The sequence below is a fragment of the Symphalangus syndactylus genome, chromosome 14 (genome assembly GCF_028878055.3).
Source record: "Symphalangus syndactylus isolate Jambi chromosome 14, NHGRI_mSymSyn1-v2.1_pri, whole genome shotgun sequence".
Classification (NCBI taxonomy): domain Eukaryota; kingdom Metazoa; phylum Chordata; class Mammalia; order Primates; family Hylobatidae; genus Symphalangus; species Symphalangus syndactylus.
In genome coordinates, this window is record NC_072436.2 from 54,410,421 (window position 1) to 54,427,746 (window position 17,326).

Genomic DNA, 17,326 nt, shown 5'->3' on the forward strand with positions numbered 1-17,326 from the left:
TAACTTCTTGGTGGATTGACTGTTTTATCATTATATAATGTCCTTATTTGTTTCTAGTAATTTTCTTTCCTCTCAAGTTCATCTAGTATTAATATAGCCATTCCTGCTTTCCTTTAATTAATGTTTCCATGATTTTTTTTCCATCCTTTTACTTCAACCTGCCTATATCATTGTATTTGAAGTACGTTTCTTATAGACAGCATATAATTAGGTCATGATTTTTAATCCAGTCTGCCAATCTCTGTCTTCTTAATTATATAAGCAGACTCTACTTTTAATGTGCTTATTGATATGTTAGGACTTAAATCTACCATTTTATTTTTATTTTGTTTTCTCTATTTTCTTTTTCCTGCCTTTTTGTGGGTTACTTGTATATTTTTTAGAATTCTGTTTGTAGCATTTTTTAGTGTATCTCTTTTTTAGTGGTTGTTCTAGATATACATTATATGTACATAACTTCTCATGGTCCTGGGGTCATCATTTTACCACTGGAAGTGAACTGTAGAAACCTTATCTCCCTTTATGTTTCTTTGCTTTCCCCCAGTTGTCTTAAATATTTCCTCTACATACATTTAGAACCAAATCAGATAGTGTTTGAATTTTTGCATCAGTCATCAAACATAATTTAGAAAACTTAAGATATGAAGGAAATCTTGTTTTATTTATATTTTTTTCCTAATCCTCCAAGGTTCCTTCTTTTATCATTTCCTTTCTGTTTTGGTAACTTCCTTCAGCCATTTTCTTAGGGTAGGTCTGTTGGATATGAATTCTGAGTTTTGTTTCATCTGAGAATGTCTGAATATTCCTGAAGGATATTTTCATTTGAGTATAGGATTCTGGAATGACACTTGTTTTCTTTTTTTTTTTTTTTTTTTTTTTTTTTTTTTTTTGAGACGGAGTCTCGCTCTGTCGCCCAGGCTGGAGTGCAGTGGTGCAGTCTCGGCTCACTGCAAGCTCCGCCTCCCGGGTTCATGCCATTCTCCTGCCTCAGCCTCTCCGAGTAGCTGGGACTACAGGCGCCCGCCACCGCGCCCGGCTAATTTTTTGTATTTTTAGTAGAGACGGGGTTTCACCATGGTCTCGATCTCCTGACCTCGTGATCCGCCCGCCTCGGCCGCCCAAAGTGCTGGGATTACAGGCGTGAGCCACCGCGCCCGGCCACTTGTTTTCTTTGAGTACTTGAAAAATGCGTCCTTTTAGCCTCCATGGTTTCTAATGAGAGATTTGTCATTCTAATTGTATTTTCCTTATAGGTAATGTGTCATTTTGTCTGGCTGATTTCAAGGTTTTTTTGTTTAGTTTTCACAAGTTTGATTATAATGCATCTTGATGTGGATTCGTTTCTGTTTACCCTTTTTGAGGTTTGCTTTTTTTTTTTTTTTTTTAAGTCTATATAGGTTTAGTCTTGCCAAATTTAGGAATTTTTTACCCATTGTTTCTTTAGGTACTTCTTCAGCCCTTCCTTTTTCTCCTTTCCTACTGAGACTTTGATAACACAAATGTTAGATCTTTTGTTATACACAGGTCCCTGAAGCTCTGTTCTTTTTTTTAGTCCATTTTCTCTCATAATTTCTAATTGTCTGTATTTGTTTACTGATTATTTCCTGTCTCCTCTGTTCTGCTATTGAGCCCATGCAGTGAGCTTTTTATTTCAGTTACTATATTTTTCAGTTCTGAAATTTCCGTTTTGTTCTTCTTTAGCTTCTATTTCTTTGCTGAGGCTGTTTTTTCAGTTGTTTCAAGCATGTTCATAATTGCTCATTGAACAAACGTTTTTATGATGGCTTTGTCAGATAATTTCAACATATCTCTCATCTTGGTGTTGGCATCTGTTTATTGTTTTGTTTGTGTTTTCATTTGATTTGAGAAATTTCTGATTCTTGGTATGAAGAATGGCTGTAGATTGAAACCTGGACCATTTGGGTATTAATGTTCTGAGACTGGATCTTACCTAAACCTTCTGTTTTAGCTGGCTTTCTCTGACTGCTCTGGCAGAGGAAGAGGAAGGGGTTGTACCACCTTTTTATTGCCAGGTGGAGTTAGAAGTGCTGGTTTCCTGCTGTCCTCTGTTGACACACAAGGGCAGGGAGGCTCCTCATTACTGTTGGGTAGGGCTGGGAGTTCTGGTTCCCATGTTGTCTTTGCTGACCCTACTGGGCAATGGTAGAAGTCCTGACTGTCCAGTAGGCCTCCTGTGTCACCACCTCAGTGGCAAAGGGAGGGGAGAGTTGGCTCCTTAGTGCCTGGCCAGGAAGGGGTGTTCATTACTGATTATCTGGAATGAAAGGCTCAGCTCCCTGCTTAGCCCTCCCTGGCAGCACCATCGCCAGCATGCTAGGATGTCTGGTTACAGCCTTGCAAGGGTGGAAGTCTTGGCTCCCACTTTGGCCTTTGTTGGCATGGGTGGAGATGGCACCCCAGTTCTTACCGTGGTGTTGGCCTGGAGCCTTTATCTTGCTGGACTGCCCCTTTCCTGCACCTTTGGCAAGAGAGAGCTGGCTTTTGTCGAGGCTTTGTTTATCTGTGCACATTGGTGTTTCTGAGTGGATGTGTGTGGCAAATAGAAAACCCAGGAACCTTACCATCATGCCTTTCCTCAGACCCCAGTCTCCCTCCAGTCTGTCACCTTCTCTGCCTTTCAGAGTCATCTTCTTTGCTTTTTGTATACTGCGTAGAGTTTTTAGTTGTGCTTGGCAGGAAGAATAAGGAAAAGATCTACTCCATCTTCCCAAAAGTGTAAGTCTCCAGGTGTTTTGTTTGTTTGTTTGTTTGTTTGTTTGTTTAAATGAGATTTATATTTCCCAATTAGGGAAAATCTTGGGCTCCACTAAGTGTAGAGACTGAAATGGGATTAGAAAGTCATTTGTAGAAATTTGCACTGTAAAGCCACAGATGGTACTAATCTCACAAAAACCAAACTCATTGGTCATACCACTAATCCTAGAAGAGCATTACAGTCTACTTATTGATAGGATACGTTACTTATGAAGGATTGAGATGGGATAAGCATGTGGACTTGGGTTAGTGAGTCTCAGAGCAGGTCACAGCGTTGGTATATTTCACTGTTGAGAAGGCTAAACACTGACTTGTGCAGCCTGGCAGATGCTGCTGAGCACTTGCCACATGCTGGGCACTATGCAAGGCACTGGGGCTGGAGAGATCAGTAAGGCCTTATCCCTGCCCTTAGGTGCTTAGGCTGTATGACGAATAGAGCCAAGGGGGTCCATGCTGGGAGCCTGGAAAGGGGCGATCTCAGGGAGAATGTCGCAGAAGAACTTCATGTCCAGAGACAGACCTGAATGATTGCATGACCTCAGTAGGTGAGGAGTCTGTGTGGAGATCGTGGGAGCAGGCAAGCAGGGTGACCAGCCTCAGGGACACTTCATCCGAGCAGTGGTGTGAATCCGACAAACCTGGCTGCCCTACCAAGATTCCTTCTCTGCCACCAGGTTCACCTTGGGCATATTTCTCACTTGGTCACTTCAAAGGAAACACAATTCTGAGTTTTTCTAAACTGCTTCTCCATTCAGCTTGTACCATCTTTATTTAGAGGGGTTAATTTGTATTACTGATTATGCACCAGTTAAGTTGTCGTTCCCGTAAAGCTGGGAGACATCCTGCCTTCTCCACTGTTCATTGAGTTCATTAATTCATCTTTGAGAGGACAGTCTCCCTCTGAATTCTGTTTTTTAATTGGCAAATAATAATTATATATATTACACAATGATTGCCCCTGATAGGTCAAGAGTGGAGCATGTGGAAGAGTTAGGGATAGGCTGGAGCAGACACTGGTAAGGTAGGTGAATCCAAATTTGAACTTTATCCTGTAGAAAATGAGGGACAGGATAACATTTCTAAGCTTTAAAAATGTTTCAAAAGGAAGTCAGGGCTATTGACAGTGTAGAAAACGGAGTGGGGTGGGAGAGTGGGGCAGGAAGAGATGCTCACTGGGGAGACAAAGCCATTATGGGTGGCCAGGCAACACTTGAGGAAGCAGGGAGTGGCAGTGGGGGTGCATGAGAAAGGAATTTGAGGTTTTAGAAGTAGAATCCATTCCTACCGATTGATTGATGGTAAAATTGCATTGTTTAGATCATTTCTTCCAGGTGACTCAGAATTCTCCCAATTCTGCTCTGAATGACAGCACCTGTCCACCAGAGATTCCCAGGGGACAGAGAAATAGGAAATGAGGCCCTGCATTTTCGCCAGCAGTTCCCCCAACACAGGTCTCTGATAAACCTGGATAGAATTTATACCAAAAAGCCAGGGTATTCTTTTGTTTTTGTTTTTTATCTTTTTGTTTTGTTTTGTTTTTGTTTTTTTTGGAGAAAAGGTCTCACTCTGTTACCCAGGATGGAGTGCAGTGGTGCAATCATAACTCACTATAACCTCAAACTCCTGGGCTCAAGAGATCCTCCTGCTTCAGCCTTCTGAATAGCTAGAACTACAGGTGTGTGCCACCACACCCAGCTACTTTGATTTTAAAATTTTTGTAGAGATGAGGACTCACTATGTTACCCAGGCTGGTCTGGAACACCTGGCCTCCAGTGATCCTCCTGCTTTGGCTTCCTAAACCTTTGGGGATTACAGGCCACTGCTGCGCCTAGCCCAGGGATTCCTAAATTGACCATAGATTATTACTGTCACCTGGAGGTCTTGTTAAATAGACTGCTGTGCCTACCCGCAGAGTTCTGGCTCTGTAGGTCTGGAATGGGGGCCGTAGAATTTGTATTTCTAACAGGGTCCCAGGTGATGCGGACTCTGGGGCAACAGGGGACACTTTGAGAACTAGACCTAACAAAAGATTTGGAAGAGTCTCTCCTTTCCCTGAAGCCGAGTCTTTCTACTGGAACCCAGCCCTGAGGAAGAGACAAGACCCTTAAGAACATGCTTGCCCTGAGAGTCAGCTTACTGCTTTAGCCCACCCAGGGACAAGCGGAAGGCAGAGGCCACTCCCTGCGCACAGCCTGTGGGAACAGGGACTGCCTGCAGCTAGACGTCGGCCATCCAGTCTTATCAGTCGGGTTAGGGAAGGCATATTGTCTCCCCTCCCAGTAACATTTGAACTTGGGAATCCAAACAGCAGAAGAAATCATACATGGTCCTGAAGTAGCTCCTAGCCTGGGTGGTTGGATTGATGTTGATACCGTGGACCAGTGGCTCTCAGCCTGGGTGCACAGTAGAATCCCTAGGTTCTATCCAGAACTGTTGAGTCAGAATCTCTCTGAGGGGTGGGGCCTAGACCCTGAGGGGTTGGGACCAGACTGCAGTATTTTCTTTTTAACATTCCATGGGTTATTCTGAAGTGTGTCTGGCCAAGAACCGTAATCACAAATTTGAGAACCCACACGATGTTTTTAGGATAGTTAACTCAGTTTTGGACATTTGGGATTTGGATTGTTGATGTTAATGAAATTGAGCCCTAGGGAGAATGTAAAGGAAAAAGGGAAAAAGCTCCAAGGGCAGATCTCTAGGGAATACCAGCAAAGCTAGAGCCAGCAAAGAAGTTGTCAGAAGAAGGGGTTCATAGTGGGGCCTGGCAGGGGCAGGGGCTACATTCTACAGTGTCCAGTGGAATGGGAAGGTCATGTAGAATGAGGAATGATAGGCATCATGGGCTTCAACAGGTTAGAGATTCTTGTCAACGTTTTCAAAATCACTTTTGTTAAGGTGCTAGGGACAGAAGTCCAAGGGCTGCATATTGAGTTAATAAGGTGATGATTTTAAGGTAAAAAGGGTAAATTACTCTTCTATGCAATAATAATTTTTTTTTTTTTTTTTTTTTTTTTTTTGAGATGAAGCCTCGCTCTGTCACCAAGGCTGGAGTGTAGTGGCACGATCTCAGCCCACTGCAACCTCCATCTCCTGAGTTCAAGCGATTCTCCTGCCTCAGCCTCCTGACTAACTGGGATTATAGGCACATGCCATCATGCCCAGCTAATTTTTATATTTTTAGTAGAGATGAGGTTTTATCATATTGGCCAGGCTGGTCTCAAACTCCTGACCTCAAGTGATCAGCCCTCCTCGGCCTCCCAAAGTGCTGGGATTACAGGCGTGAGCTGAATTAATCTTTTGTTACTGAAGTTTTCAACTTAACTATTGTTCTGTTAGGTATTTTTTGTCTATTTATAGCTTCACTTTTTGAGTTTAGTTTTTGAAAATTCATTTCCAGCCATTTCATATTTATTATGGAAGTTTCAGGTTATTGTAAATATAGATTATTTATACAGATTTACTGCCCCTCACCCAATGAACCTAAGCATGATAAAATTGTATAATTGCAGGTGCGAAGTTTATTGTATGGGGAACTGATTTTGAGGTATTCTCAGCCTGGGCTGTTGAACTCTCAGAATGTAAGAAATCCCAGAGCTCGTGGAGCAAAGCGGGACACTCCCCTTCCCGTCTGCCATGGTGGGGAGAAGCTCTGGCTCTTCAGTGTAGGTCAGGGGCCTGTTTTTTGTTGGCTTAGTTTGGTTTGGTTTGGTTTTTTGAGGCAGGGTCTTGCTCTGTTGTCCAAGCTGGGGCACAGTGGCACGATTATAATTAAACAAACTAGTCAGTCCTATACTTGAAATGAGATGCCCCTTCAATTTTTGAGACTTACTATCCCAGTTATGGTTTCAGATCTAACACTTCTTGGAATCAGTGTGCAATAAATGATGAAATGACATTCCTGGAAATCACTAAGTGATTTACTTACTCTTTTTCTAGCTCAGGCTCAGCAAACTTTTTCTGTAAAGGGCCAGGTAGTAAATGTTTGAGGCTTTATGGGCCACAAAGTATCTCTGTTGCCTCTTCTTATTTGTGTCTTTTTTTCGACCACTTCAAAAATGTAAAAATCATTCTTAGCTCACAAGCCATAAAAAACAAGACTGCAGGCCAGATTTGGCCCATGGGCCATGGTTTGCCAACCCGTTTTAAACACTGAGGTTTGAGTCTCCCATTAATGGTGGCATTCTCTGGGATAACGCATAAAACACTGGAGTTTTAATTAAGTTGTATTAAGTCACCATTATCGAAAAGATGTATTAGAAATTATGACCCGTACAGACTAGGTTAAAATGTGGCTTCTGTGGCTTCTGCAGCTTGCACCTGCCTGCCCGCCCAGGTGATTTTGCAGGCACAATCTGAGGTGCTAGAACCTGGGGCTTTCTCTGCCTCTGTCTAGTCCTGCTGGATTGTAAGCTCCATGAGGGCAGGGGTTATGTTGTTTGCTACTATGTTCCCAGCACACAGAACACTGCTGGGAAACATGTTCGGGGCTGGTTCTCATTTGTCTTGATGGCATCCAGATTTTTCAAAGTAATTGGCTTTCTGTATGTCCATTTTACTCTCTGTCCATATATATACAACATTACATAGTACTCATGCGCCAGTTACCGTTCCCAGGGATTATGTAATTCCTCAGTACAGCCCTGTATGGTCTTGTCTCTCCATCATACAGATGAGAGGCCATGGTCAGGCAGCTAGCTTGTAGAAAGCTGCCAGGGTTTGAACCCAGCCATTATGGCTACACTGCTGGGACTCTTAGCACCCCTAAAGGGAAGCACTTGGACGGCTCGTTTATGTCACTATCAGGCTTCTATCTCCCAGCAGATGTCAGCAGATGTTTTTCACCTCTCTTACTTTTCAAAGCTCCATCACCCTTTGGAGAATATAAGAACATTCTGAGACAGACATACAGATTTGTTAAAACTGCTGAGTTTGTCCAAACTCACCGAACTATACCCTTAAAATGGGTGTGTTCTATTATATGTAAGTTGTATCTCAGTAAAGTTGATTTTTAAAATTGTTCTCATCACAAAGTGAAATGGATTTGGAAAGCTTTAATTAGAGAAGAAAAAACCCTTTTTTAATCAGAAAAGAGTCCAGCGTCTTCCAACAAAAGTTGTAATTGCTTTGTTTTCCAAGCTAGCTATTTAAAAATCAGGAGTTCTGGCCGGGCACGGTGGCTCACGCCTGTAATCCCAGCACTTTGGGAGGCTGAGACAGGTGGATCACGAGGTCAGGAGATCGAGACCATTCTGGCTAACATGGTGAAACCTCGTCTCTACTAAAAAATACAAAAAATTAGCGGGGCGTGGTGGCGGGCGCCTGTAGTCCCAGCTACTCAGGAGGCTGAGGCAGGAGAATGGCGTGAACCCAGGAGGCAGAGCTTGCAGTGAGCCAAGATCTCGCCACTGTACTCCAGCCTGGGCAACAGAGCAAGACTGTCTCAAAAAAAAAAAAAAAAAAAATTCAAGCGTTCTTTTACTTTAATTTTTATCCGCAGGGAAAGGAAAACCTCTTCAGCGCAAGGTGAAACCACCTAAGAAGCAAGAGGAAAAGGAGAAGAAGGGAAAGGGAAAACCGCAGGAAGATGAGCTGAAGGACTCTTTGGCTGATGATGACAGCTCCTCCACCACCACAGAGACCTCCAACCCCGACACAGAACCGCTCCTCAAGGAGGTACGGGCTGATCTCACAAAACAAAACACAAGGGAGAAAGAGAGGTCTCCTGCAGCTCACAAGACCTTCCATCTCATAGACTCTGGTTTTAGTACAAAAGTAATGTTTAAATCTAGCATGAGCACCTACTGAGGAATGGTTCATGTACTGGGCATGCCTCCAGAGTCATTCCCCTGCAGACAACAGTCACAGCTATGGGGATGAATGGCTCCATGTCTTCCAGGGAAGAACGGTTGGAAGCATGTTAATAAAGTAAGATGGTTAGAAACTGGAAACGCTGCTTGAAAGCTAGGGACTATCTGGAATAGTAACTATTCTACCTCATGAAACTTCTTTCAGATTTTAAGGATCAAAAGAATGAGAAGGAACTCTACCATTTTAATTAGGTTGTGTTTTTCCTGTCATGTTGCTCCTAGCAGCTGCTGGAAGCGGGGTTTTGGTGGCCGCTTACTCCCAAGCAGTAGAGTGCTGACCGCCCTGGAGGGAGTGTGGCCCCAGGAAAGACCCCAGGCTTTAGTGGCCCCCAGGGACGAGGAGCCCAGGCCAGGACACATCAGCACACCAAGAAGCTGCCTCGCCCGTTGGAGGCCTCGGCTCCCAGGGCTGTTATCACAGCAGGAAGAGCAGTGCAAAGTGTCAGGTCCAGTGGGCCTTAGTGACGGGGTCAGATTACTACTGTGAGTAGTATGGGATGTGCAAGAAAGGATAATAATTCCACTCTTTTGCTTTTATTTTTAGACAAATAGATTTCAAATCTAAACTGATCCTAATACAGCCTTTAATGTTGTAGAACAGACTTGCTTTTTTAGTTTTAGTCTAGTGACCAAGGAATCACTTCTTACAGATTTCCAGCAGTGTCATTCACATGCGTTAATGTTTAAAATGAAATTTATATGTAACTTACTTTCAAGTCAGCCACCTTTCCCTTTGCATTCCCTCACCATTACCGTGGTCCTCTGTCTACCCCTAGCCCCACTCCTAAATAGTTCTGGAGCTCTGTAGTTTATAGCACTTTAACAAATTACTTCAGAGAAGTGGAAAGCCCTGTGCTAAATTTTGAGTAAAGTCCCAGCAGTTTAAACCCTGTGCATCAGCATTCGGAAGGCATTTTGAACACAGGCTTTCTGCACGACCTTCTCCCGCTTCCCTTCCCACCTGCCGGCCTCTTCCTGCACACCCCCTTGTGGCCCCCTCTCCAGTGGCCCCCAGCGGCCAGTGTTCTGTGCTCACCCACTGATGTCATTCTTAGCTCTCTGTTCATTCCTTCCTGTGTTCCCAGCTCCTTCCATGCTATTTGTGCAGCTCAGAACTCACGTCCTTCATGAGGCCTCCTTGGCTGGTTACTACCCTGTCCCCTCCAACGAGTTGTCATTCCTCCTACTCAGCAATCTGCATAGAGGCCGTGTGCTTTTATTTCTCTGTGACTGATCTCAGTTTGTCAGTTAATGTGTATTTTCTTCCCAGCTAAATCACAACTTTGATAGGTCATTTTCTCTTGCGTGTCTTTTCCAATTCTGTTCTACCCATTCAGTCAACACATAGGAATTGAGCACCCACATGCCAGACCACGTGCTAGGCAACAACAGTGGACAAAAGGCCATGTCCTTGTCCTTGAAAAGCTTATGGTTTACAAAATACCTGATGGGTCAAGTATTCAAGAAAGACTTCATGAATAACTCAAAGTAGTTTCAAACGATGTGTGAGCCAGGGAGATGTTTTAGCCCTAGCTCTGGTTATTTACTCTTGACAGTTAAATAGATTCACCTGGTGTGACCTATTAAAATCCAGGCTGTCTTCATAATCATAAATTGTAAAGCTCTTGGGTAGACGCTGATTCACCATATGCTTATAGCTCCCCTCCACAGCCATCACTGTCCCCTTTGCTGAATATGTCCTTCCCCATCTGTTCTCGCCAGTGCTTCCGTGGACACAGTGTTTTACAGATTGTCTGGGGCAAAGAACCAGGTTGCTTTTAGTACACAGACCACTCCACATGCAGCTCCCCAGGCGAGTTCAGCAATACCTGAGTGCAGCCTGGGCAACATGGTGAAACCCCATTTCTACAAAAAATACAAGAATTAGCTGGGCATGGTGGCATGTGCCTGTAGTCCTAGCTACTCAGGAGGCTGAGGTGAGAGGATCGCTTGAGCCCAGGGGCGACAGAGTGAGTACCTTGTCTCAGAAAAAAGAAAAACCCCCACACACACAATACATGAGTAGTTGTGTACCCTGTGCAGGAGACAGGTCCACTGATCTCACACTCGGATGCTGCAACGATGTCAGATTGCCACAGAAATACATGGGGCAGGTTCTGTACTTTCCTGGTCCTGGCTGGGCCAGCTGGGTAGCACAGCTTTAAGATGCGTCTTGGATGTGGCCGCCCAGTCCAGATTCCACATTCGAGCGGGCAGGACAGCCCTTCTGTGCTACTGCAATGGCCAGTAACATTCCTGCAGCAGAGGTCCATGCTGGTGTCTGTCATATGTCTCCCTCCTGCTAGACTTCACCATCCTTAGGAGGAGAAACTGGGGCCTCTTGGTAATCCCATGGCCTGGCACCAAGCGGGTGACCCGTAAGTGTGTGTGGATGAACTGGACGAATAGCCCCTGCCACTGATGGAGGAGCTGTTAGCTTAGCATTAAACCAGCCGGAACCCTGCCGCAATCACAGGCCCACAAGCATGGCCCCTATGTGCTGCCACACTGCTCTCTTGTCCTGGGAGTTGTGCTCAGGATGGGGTGCATGGCTGGAGTGCTTCACTTTATACTGCAGTCTCTAGTGAACTTTTCTTTTAAGGAAATACAATGTTTTACTCCCCAGTGCTTGAAAAGAAGCTACCCGTTTGCTACTGCCACTGCCACCACCACCTCCAGTCAGGATATGAGTATAAATTAAAATGACGTTCTTTATAACTCCAACTCACCAAAACATAGTCGAGACAAATTTTACTTTATTTTTTGAGATGGTGTCTCGCTCTGTCGCCCAGACTGGAGTTTAGAGGCATGATCTCAGCTCACTGCAACCCCTGCCTCCCCAGTTCAAGCAATTCTCATGCCTTAGCTTCCCGAGTAGCTGGGATTACTGGCATGCGCCACCACGCCCAGCTAGTTTTTTGTATTTTTAGTAGAGACAGGGTATTACCACATTGCCCAGACTGGTCTTGAACTCCTGAGCTCAGGCAATCCACCTGCCTCTGCTTCCCAGAGTGCTGGGATTACAGGCATGAGCCACTGCACGCAGCCGAGACAAAGAAGGCCAAAAAATTGACAGAACCACAGTGAAGACAGATTTGAAGAAAGGAGTTTGTTTTTACATATATGATGTGTATATTTTAACATCTTTGATTTTGTGTCTATATCTTAAAATGGAACTAATTTCAGTCATTTTATTAATCCTTCTCAGCAATTAAGTGTCCATTTTTTACAGGATACAGAAAAGCAAAAGGGAAAACAAGCCATGCCTGAAAACCATGAAAGTGAAATGTCTCAAGTGAAGCAAAAAAGCAAAAAACTCTTAAATATTAAGAAAGAAATCCCAACAGATGTGAAACCCAGGTGAGAGAAATAAAGTACAGAGAAATAAGGTCTATAAAGAAGTTGCTGGCGAAAACCAGGTGCTATTTTGATTTGGCCATTTGGCTGGCTGGTTGGCTTTTAGGGGAGTTGATAGCAAAATCCAGGCGCTACGTCACATTCCTCTTGGGATTTTTCTGTCATCTGACATGTACTGTTGTTGACTCGGAATAGCCATATGCTTCTCAAGTCAGATGTGCAGAAGGCAGAGCTCATGATCTGTTATAAAAATTTAGGAGGAAAATTTCTGTTGGTGATTCAGTCCCAGGCTGAGATCCATTTTACTTCTGCACAAAGATAACCTTGATGATTGAACCACAGGTACAATCATAACTTTCCTCCAAAAGATCTCTGAGTCTGTTGAATTGTTAACCCAGTTGGGATCTAGAGTTCCGTGCCATAAAACTTAGAAAAGTTTATTCTTACCTTAAAAATGGCTCAGGGCAGTTGTCACCAGTCAGATAGTTCTATCATTAAATAACTCCAGTTCCTCCCCATGGAATGGGATTCAGTGGCCCCCGGGGAGGGCTTGTGCAGGCTGTTTCCCCAGGGAGATGAGTGAGTTGAACTGTTAGGTTATTACCTGAACTTACTTCACATTTTCATTAAATGTTGGCTCAGCATCTACCTGATAATTTTAGTGTTGGTGCGTCAATAATACCTTTCCTGGTTCATTGTATAGAACTGTCATCAGCACAGGAGCTGCTGTCTGCCTGCTTGTGGTTTGTGATCAGTGGAAAGTGATAGAGGAAGTCAAATAAATTAGGTGTAAATTTAAAAGGAAGACTTGTCTGTCATCATAAGTGTGGGCCTTAGATTTGTGGAAGGTCTATTCTTACTCTGATCCTGGGAATCATACTTGAGTTTTGCAAAAACACTGCTAACCTATACGGCTTCAGGCAGGGCCAGTCCTGTTCTGTAGAACCCAAAAGCTAGTAAGAAATTAGTGATTACTGCAGTAAAATTTAACCTTGTCCCTGAATTTATGAAATAATACAGTATATGGTGGTGCTTAGTAATGAAGTATTTGTACCTAAAATTGACTCTTTTGTGGAAATTGTTAGTTCAAGAGACCAGGTCCCACAATTTGTTGAGAGCAGTCTGGCCCGGTAGAAGGAACGTCAAGCAGAGTGGTGTCAGGTGGTTGATCATTTGAGGGGGAGAGAGAAAAGGAGACCACCTCTTCTGAAGAGGAGGTTCACATACTTGTATCTCTCCTGAGAGAAATCCACCTGAGACACCAATATCCTGGCACCCCAGGACAGGAATAACACTGGGCTACTAGCTAGAGATTCTTCTTGGCCTTTTTCAGGCTTAGGTAAGTGATCAGATATTTTAAAGTAAATGAGGCTAATAAGTCCAAATAATGAAAATCCTCATTTTTACATTTGCAGAAATCTTGTGAGGTAGACAGACATGCAGTAATTCCTATGATGATAAATTTTAAAACCAGTGCGTCTAAGAATTATCTTAGAGATACCATTCCGTAGGTGACTGTCACCAAATTGGCCCTGTTGATTAGCCCTCATGCCTGAGCTTAGTATTGTTAAGCAGATAGAACACACTAATCCTAACCCCCATCCCTGTTCCACGGACTTATGTCGTATCCTGATTTTTTTTTACAAGTTGACCATCAGCAAATTTGCATTTGAAAAGTTAGTCAAAGACTTCGCTTGAGTGTCACTACCTTTACAAGGGTTTTTAGTTCTCTGGTAAACCAAAAAGCTTAGAGTGGTCAGTCCTAAGCCACCCAGTCAAGGGGCAGTTACAGCAATAACCCGTGCTCTCTCAATATGTAGTTAAAAGATAAATCATTACCAGAACACAAATCAAGCTGTGTGCTTGAAACTGTCTTTTGTAACTGGAGAAATCGATATGCAACCTTTCTTCTATCCTCCTTTATCTAATCTCTTTAAACTCACTGATCTCTTATTTTTCTGAACTCTAGGATGAAAGTATTGAGAGTCAGAATTTATTAGTTCATCAATCATTTAATCAAATAAAGACTGGTTTTTTTTAATAATCAGAGAAGGTTGGCTTTCTGAACAGAGCCATTCTCTGACTCCACTGCATTCTGATAGTAAATGTCAAACACTGTCACTCAGATAGAATCACAGCCAGTCCTAGCTTTAGTGATTCCTGAAATTCCTGTCACCTTTTAGTGTGTTAATATATGATCCCACATATCTGAAGGACAGGTACACATCTTTTAATAAGATATGTCATTAATAAGGCATATATCATTGCTTTTTTTTGGAAGCTTTATAAGAGGTGATAAAGCCAGAGGAGTGGCTCAGCCCCATCCATCCACACTCCCAAGAGCTGACCTCAAAAAAATCACTTGCTAGGAAATAGGAGCGTGGGGCTGCAGCAACAGAAATCTGATCTAACCATGTTTTCCAGCTGTGGCAACATAAAAATGGACCTGCAGACCTCCGGAAGACTGTAGTCTATGTCAAAGATGCCAAGGAATGGGAATCAGATCTCAGGCACTGAAGGTTTCTGCAGAACCAGGAAGGCCCCAGGGCATCCCTGGTTTAGGACCCTGAGTAATTACTGATCCTTTTGTTTTTCTGTTTATCAATATTATATGTTTACATAAATGTAATAATCTAAAATAGGCAAAAGAAGTAGATTAATCATATTATTTCTGAAAATCTGCTTAAATAACACGCTCAACTCAGGGCCAAGGGCCGTGAACACCACACTGCACACACCAGCCCCAGACCTGTCAGCACTGAGAAAACCCCACTTCACAGTTGGTCACGTCCCTAGCTGTGTCCTCAGCTCTGCCTCTCTCCTCCCCAGACAGAGATGTGTACTGTGTATTACAGGAATAAAAATAGGCCAGGCTTGAGTCAGGTGTAACGTTGTGAAAAGCAAAAATAAAAAGAATATGAAATCTCAGAATATTAAGAAAAAGAAAAACTATTATTAAAAAATGGAAGAAAATATAAAAATAAGCCAGGTGTGGTAGGTAGCTCACATCTATAATCCCAGCACTTTGGGAGGTCAAGGCAGGAGGATTGCTCGAGCCCAGGAGTTCAAGACCAGCCTGGACAATATAGCAAGACCTTATCTTACAAAACTTTTTTCTTTTAAATTAGCCAGGTGTGATGGCACACACCTGTAGTCCCAACTACTAGGGAGGCTGAGGCAGGAGGATTGCTTGAGCCCAGGAGTTAGAGACTGCAGACAGCCGTGATTGCACCACTGCGCTCTAGCCTGAGCAACAGACTGAGACCTTGTCGGTAAATAAATAAATAAAGCCTGGCATCTGAACCACCTTTCTGTTTTTCCTTTTTAAAAAGAATCACTTCAGTCTGGGCATGATGGCTCACGCCTGTAATCCCACTGTAATCCCAGCACTTTGGGAGGTCAAGGACGGCAGATCACCTGAGGTCAGGACTTCGAGACCAGCCTCACCAACATTGTGAAACCCCATCTCTGTTAAAAATACAAAAATTAACCAAGCATGGTGGCGCACACACCTGTAATCCCAGCTACTCAGGAGGCTGAGGCAGGAGAATTGCTTGAGCCTGGGAGGCAGAGGTCGCAGTGAGCCAAGATCATGCCACTGCACTCCAGCCTGGGTGACAGAGTGAGACTCTGTCTCAAAAAAATAAAAAGAATCACTTCATCCCAGCACTTTGGGAGGCCAAGGCGGGCGGATCACGAGGTCAGGAGATCGAGACCATCCTGGCTAACACAGTGAAACCCCGTCTCTACTAAAAATACAAAAAAATCAGCCAGGCGAGGTGGCAGGCGCCTGTAGTCCCAGCTACTCGGGAGGCTGAGGCAGGAGAATGGCGTGAACCCCGGGGGGCGGAGCCTGCAGTGAGCCAAGATCGCGCCATTGCACTCCAGCCTGGGCGACAGTGAGACTCTGTCTCAAAAAAAAAAAAAAAAAAAAAGAATCACTTCAATTAAGTTGGCTGTTACCCATTTTATTCAGAAGCCTTAAAAAGAGATTCTTGATAGAGATCATCTGGCTTAATTTAGGAAAGTATGAATCAGCAAAAATAACAGGAGTTGTCTGGCACCTTTCTTCTTAAAAACCAATTACTTTTACGGTGGCACAGAATTTAGTTTTGTATAAATAGCTACCCACGCACACTTAAAAATAGATGACACCCACACCACCTCCACCACCAGAGGGCTGGTGTCTACTATGGGAGCCTTTGGGGTTTTTTTAGAAGATGGGGTTTTTAAATAATCCTGTCAGTCAGAAGTGGAAGAGATACAAAAGATACTATAATGTAGCATTCATCATCTGGCCCATAAACAGTGGATTTTTCACTTCAGTTTGTTATCCTATCTAAAATTCTACTTATTTGGGCTAACGGAAACCCTTTGGCTTTTTGGTTTGCTCTCTTACTAATTCCAGATATAATACCTACTTATTATATGAAATTTGTGAAATACAGTGAAACAAAAGAATGAAAAGAAAATGTCCTTTGACCCTACCACCTTATAAAATGTTTGTAAATAGCCTTCTTAAATGTATTTGTTTATTTATGAGCTCACACTTTACATTGAGGATGTTGGGGAGTGAGGGTGTTATGGTGCCGTTAGATCTGGAAAGTTGGAACTCTTCTCACCTTTGAAATCTCCTGTGAATGAGCACAGTGGATTGCCTCTGACCCAGAACCTAGCTGAAATGCACTGTATCCTGTGGGCTGGGAGGACAGAAGGCAACGTGGTGCATGAAGAACTTGGAGCGTGGGGCTGGGAGTCCTGAGTAGTATCACACACTTGAGGGTTGGAAGCAGAAAGCACACTGAAACGTGGAAAATGCCGGCGATGCATCCATTTTACACCGTCTGTGTAGACTTTGTAGATTTGTAATGAAAAGCTAGCTATCAGCTCAGCCCTGAACTGACAGCTGTCACCAGGAGCTCTGTGGAGATCCCTGAGGATTCTTGGAAGATTTCTCCAAAGGGGCTACTGGGCTCTCTGAGCTGCATCTCAGCCTTTGCTGGAAAAGGTCCTTCTTGGACCACATTAGCTGAGCCCCTTCTGGAGATCCTCCCTATCCCACACATGGTCTTGGTGGGCATTAGAGATGTGGTTTCATAAATGCCTTTGTAGCCCATATAGGTATTTCACTCACAATGCTGTCTTCCATGGGCCAGCTACCCAGTTCATTTCTCTCAGAGATTCATTCTTTCCAGCTGCTGTCTCCCAGCAGGTTTTCCTATCTCACTTATTGAGCTTTGGAAACTTAAGATATATTTATACATGCTTATTATCTTAAGCTTACCTCAAAATCTTTCAGAAAGCATGTCATTCTAAATAAATCAATA

At 43.5% G+C, this 17,326-nt stretch overlaps 1 protein-coding gene across 4 annotated transcripts in view; it reads left to right on the plus strand.

The window, feature by feature from the left end:
* TMEM131 (transmembrane protein 131) overlaps nucleotides 1–17,326 on the plus strand; it is a 254,572-nt gene that overhangs the window by 226,345 nt on the left and 10,901 nt on the right. For all 4 annotated transcript variants that reach the window (XM_055241870.2, XM_055241869.2, XM_063616805.1 and 1 more), the window contains 2 exons: nucleotides 8,273–8,448; nucleotides 11,875–12,002. In XM_055241870.2, coding sequence (XP_055097845.1) covers nucleotides 8,273–8,448; nucleotides 11,875–12,002 — 304 coding nt within the window. The remainder of the gene's footprint in view (nucleotides 1–8,272; nucleotides 8,449–11,874; nucleotides 12,003–17,326) is intronic.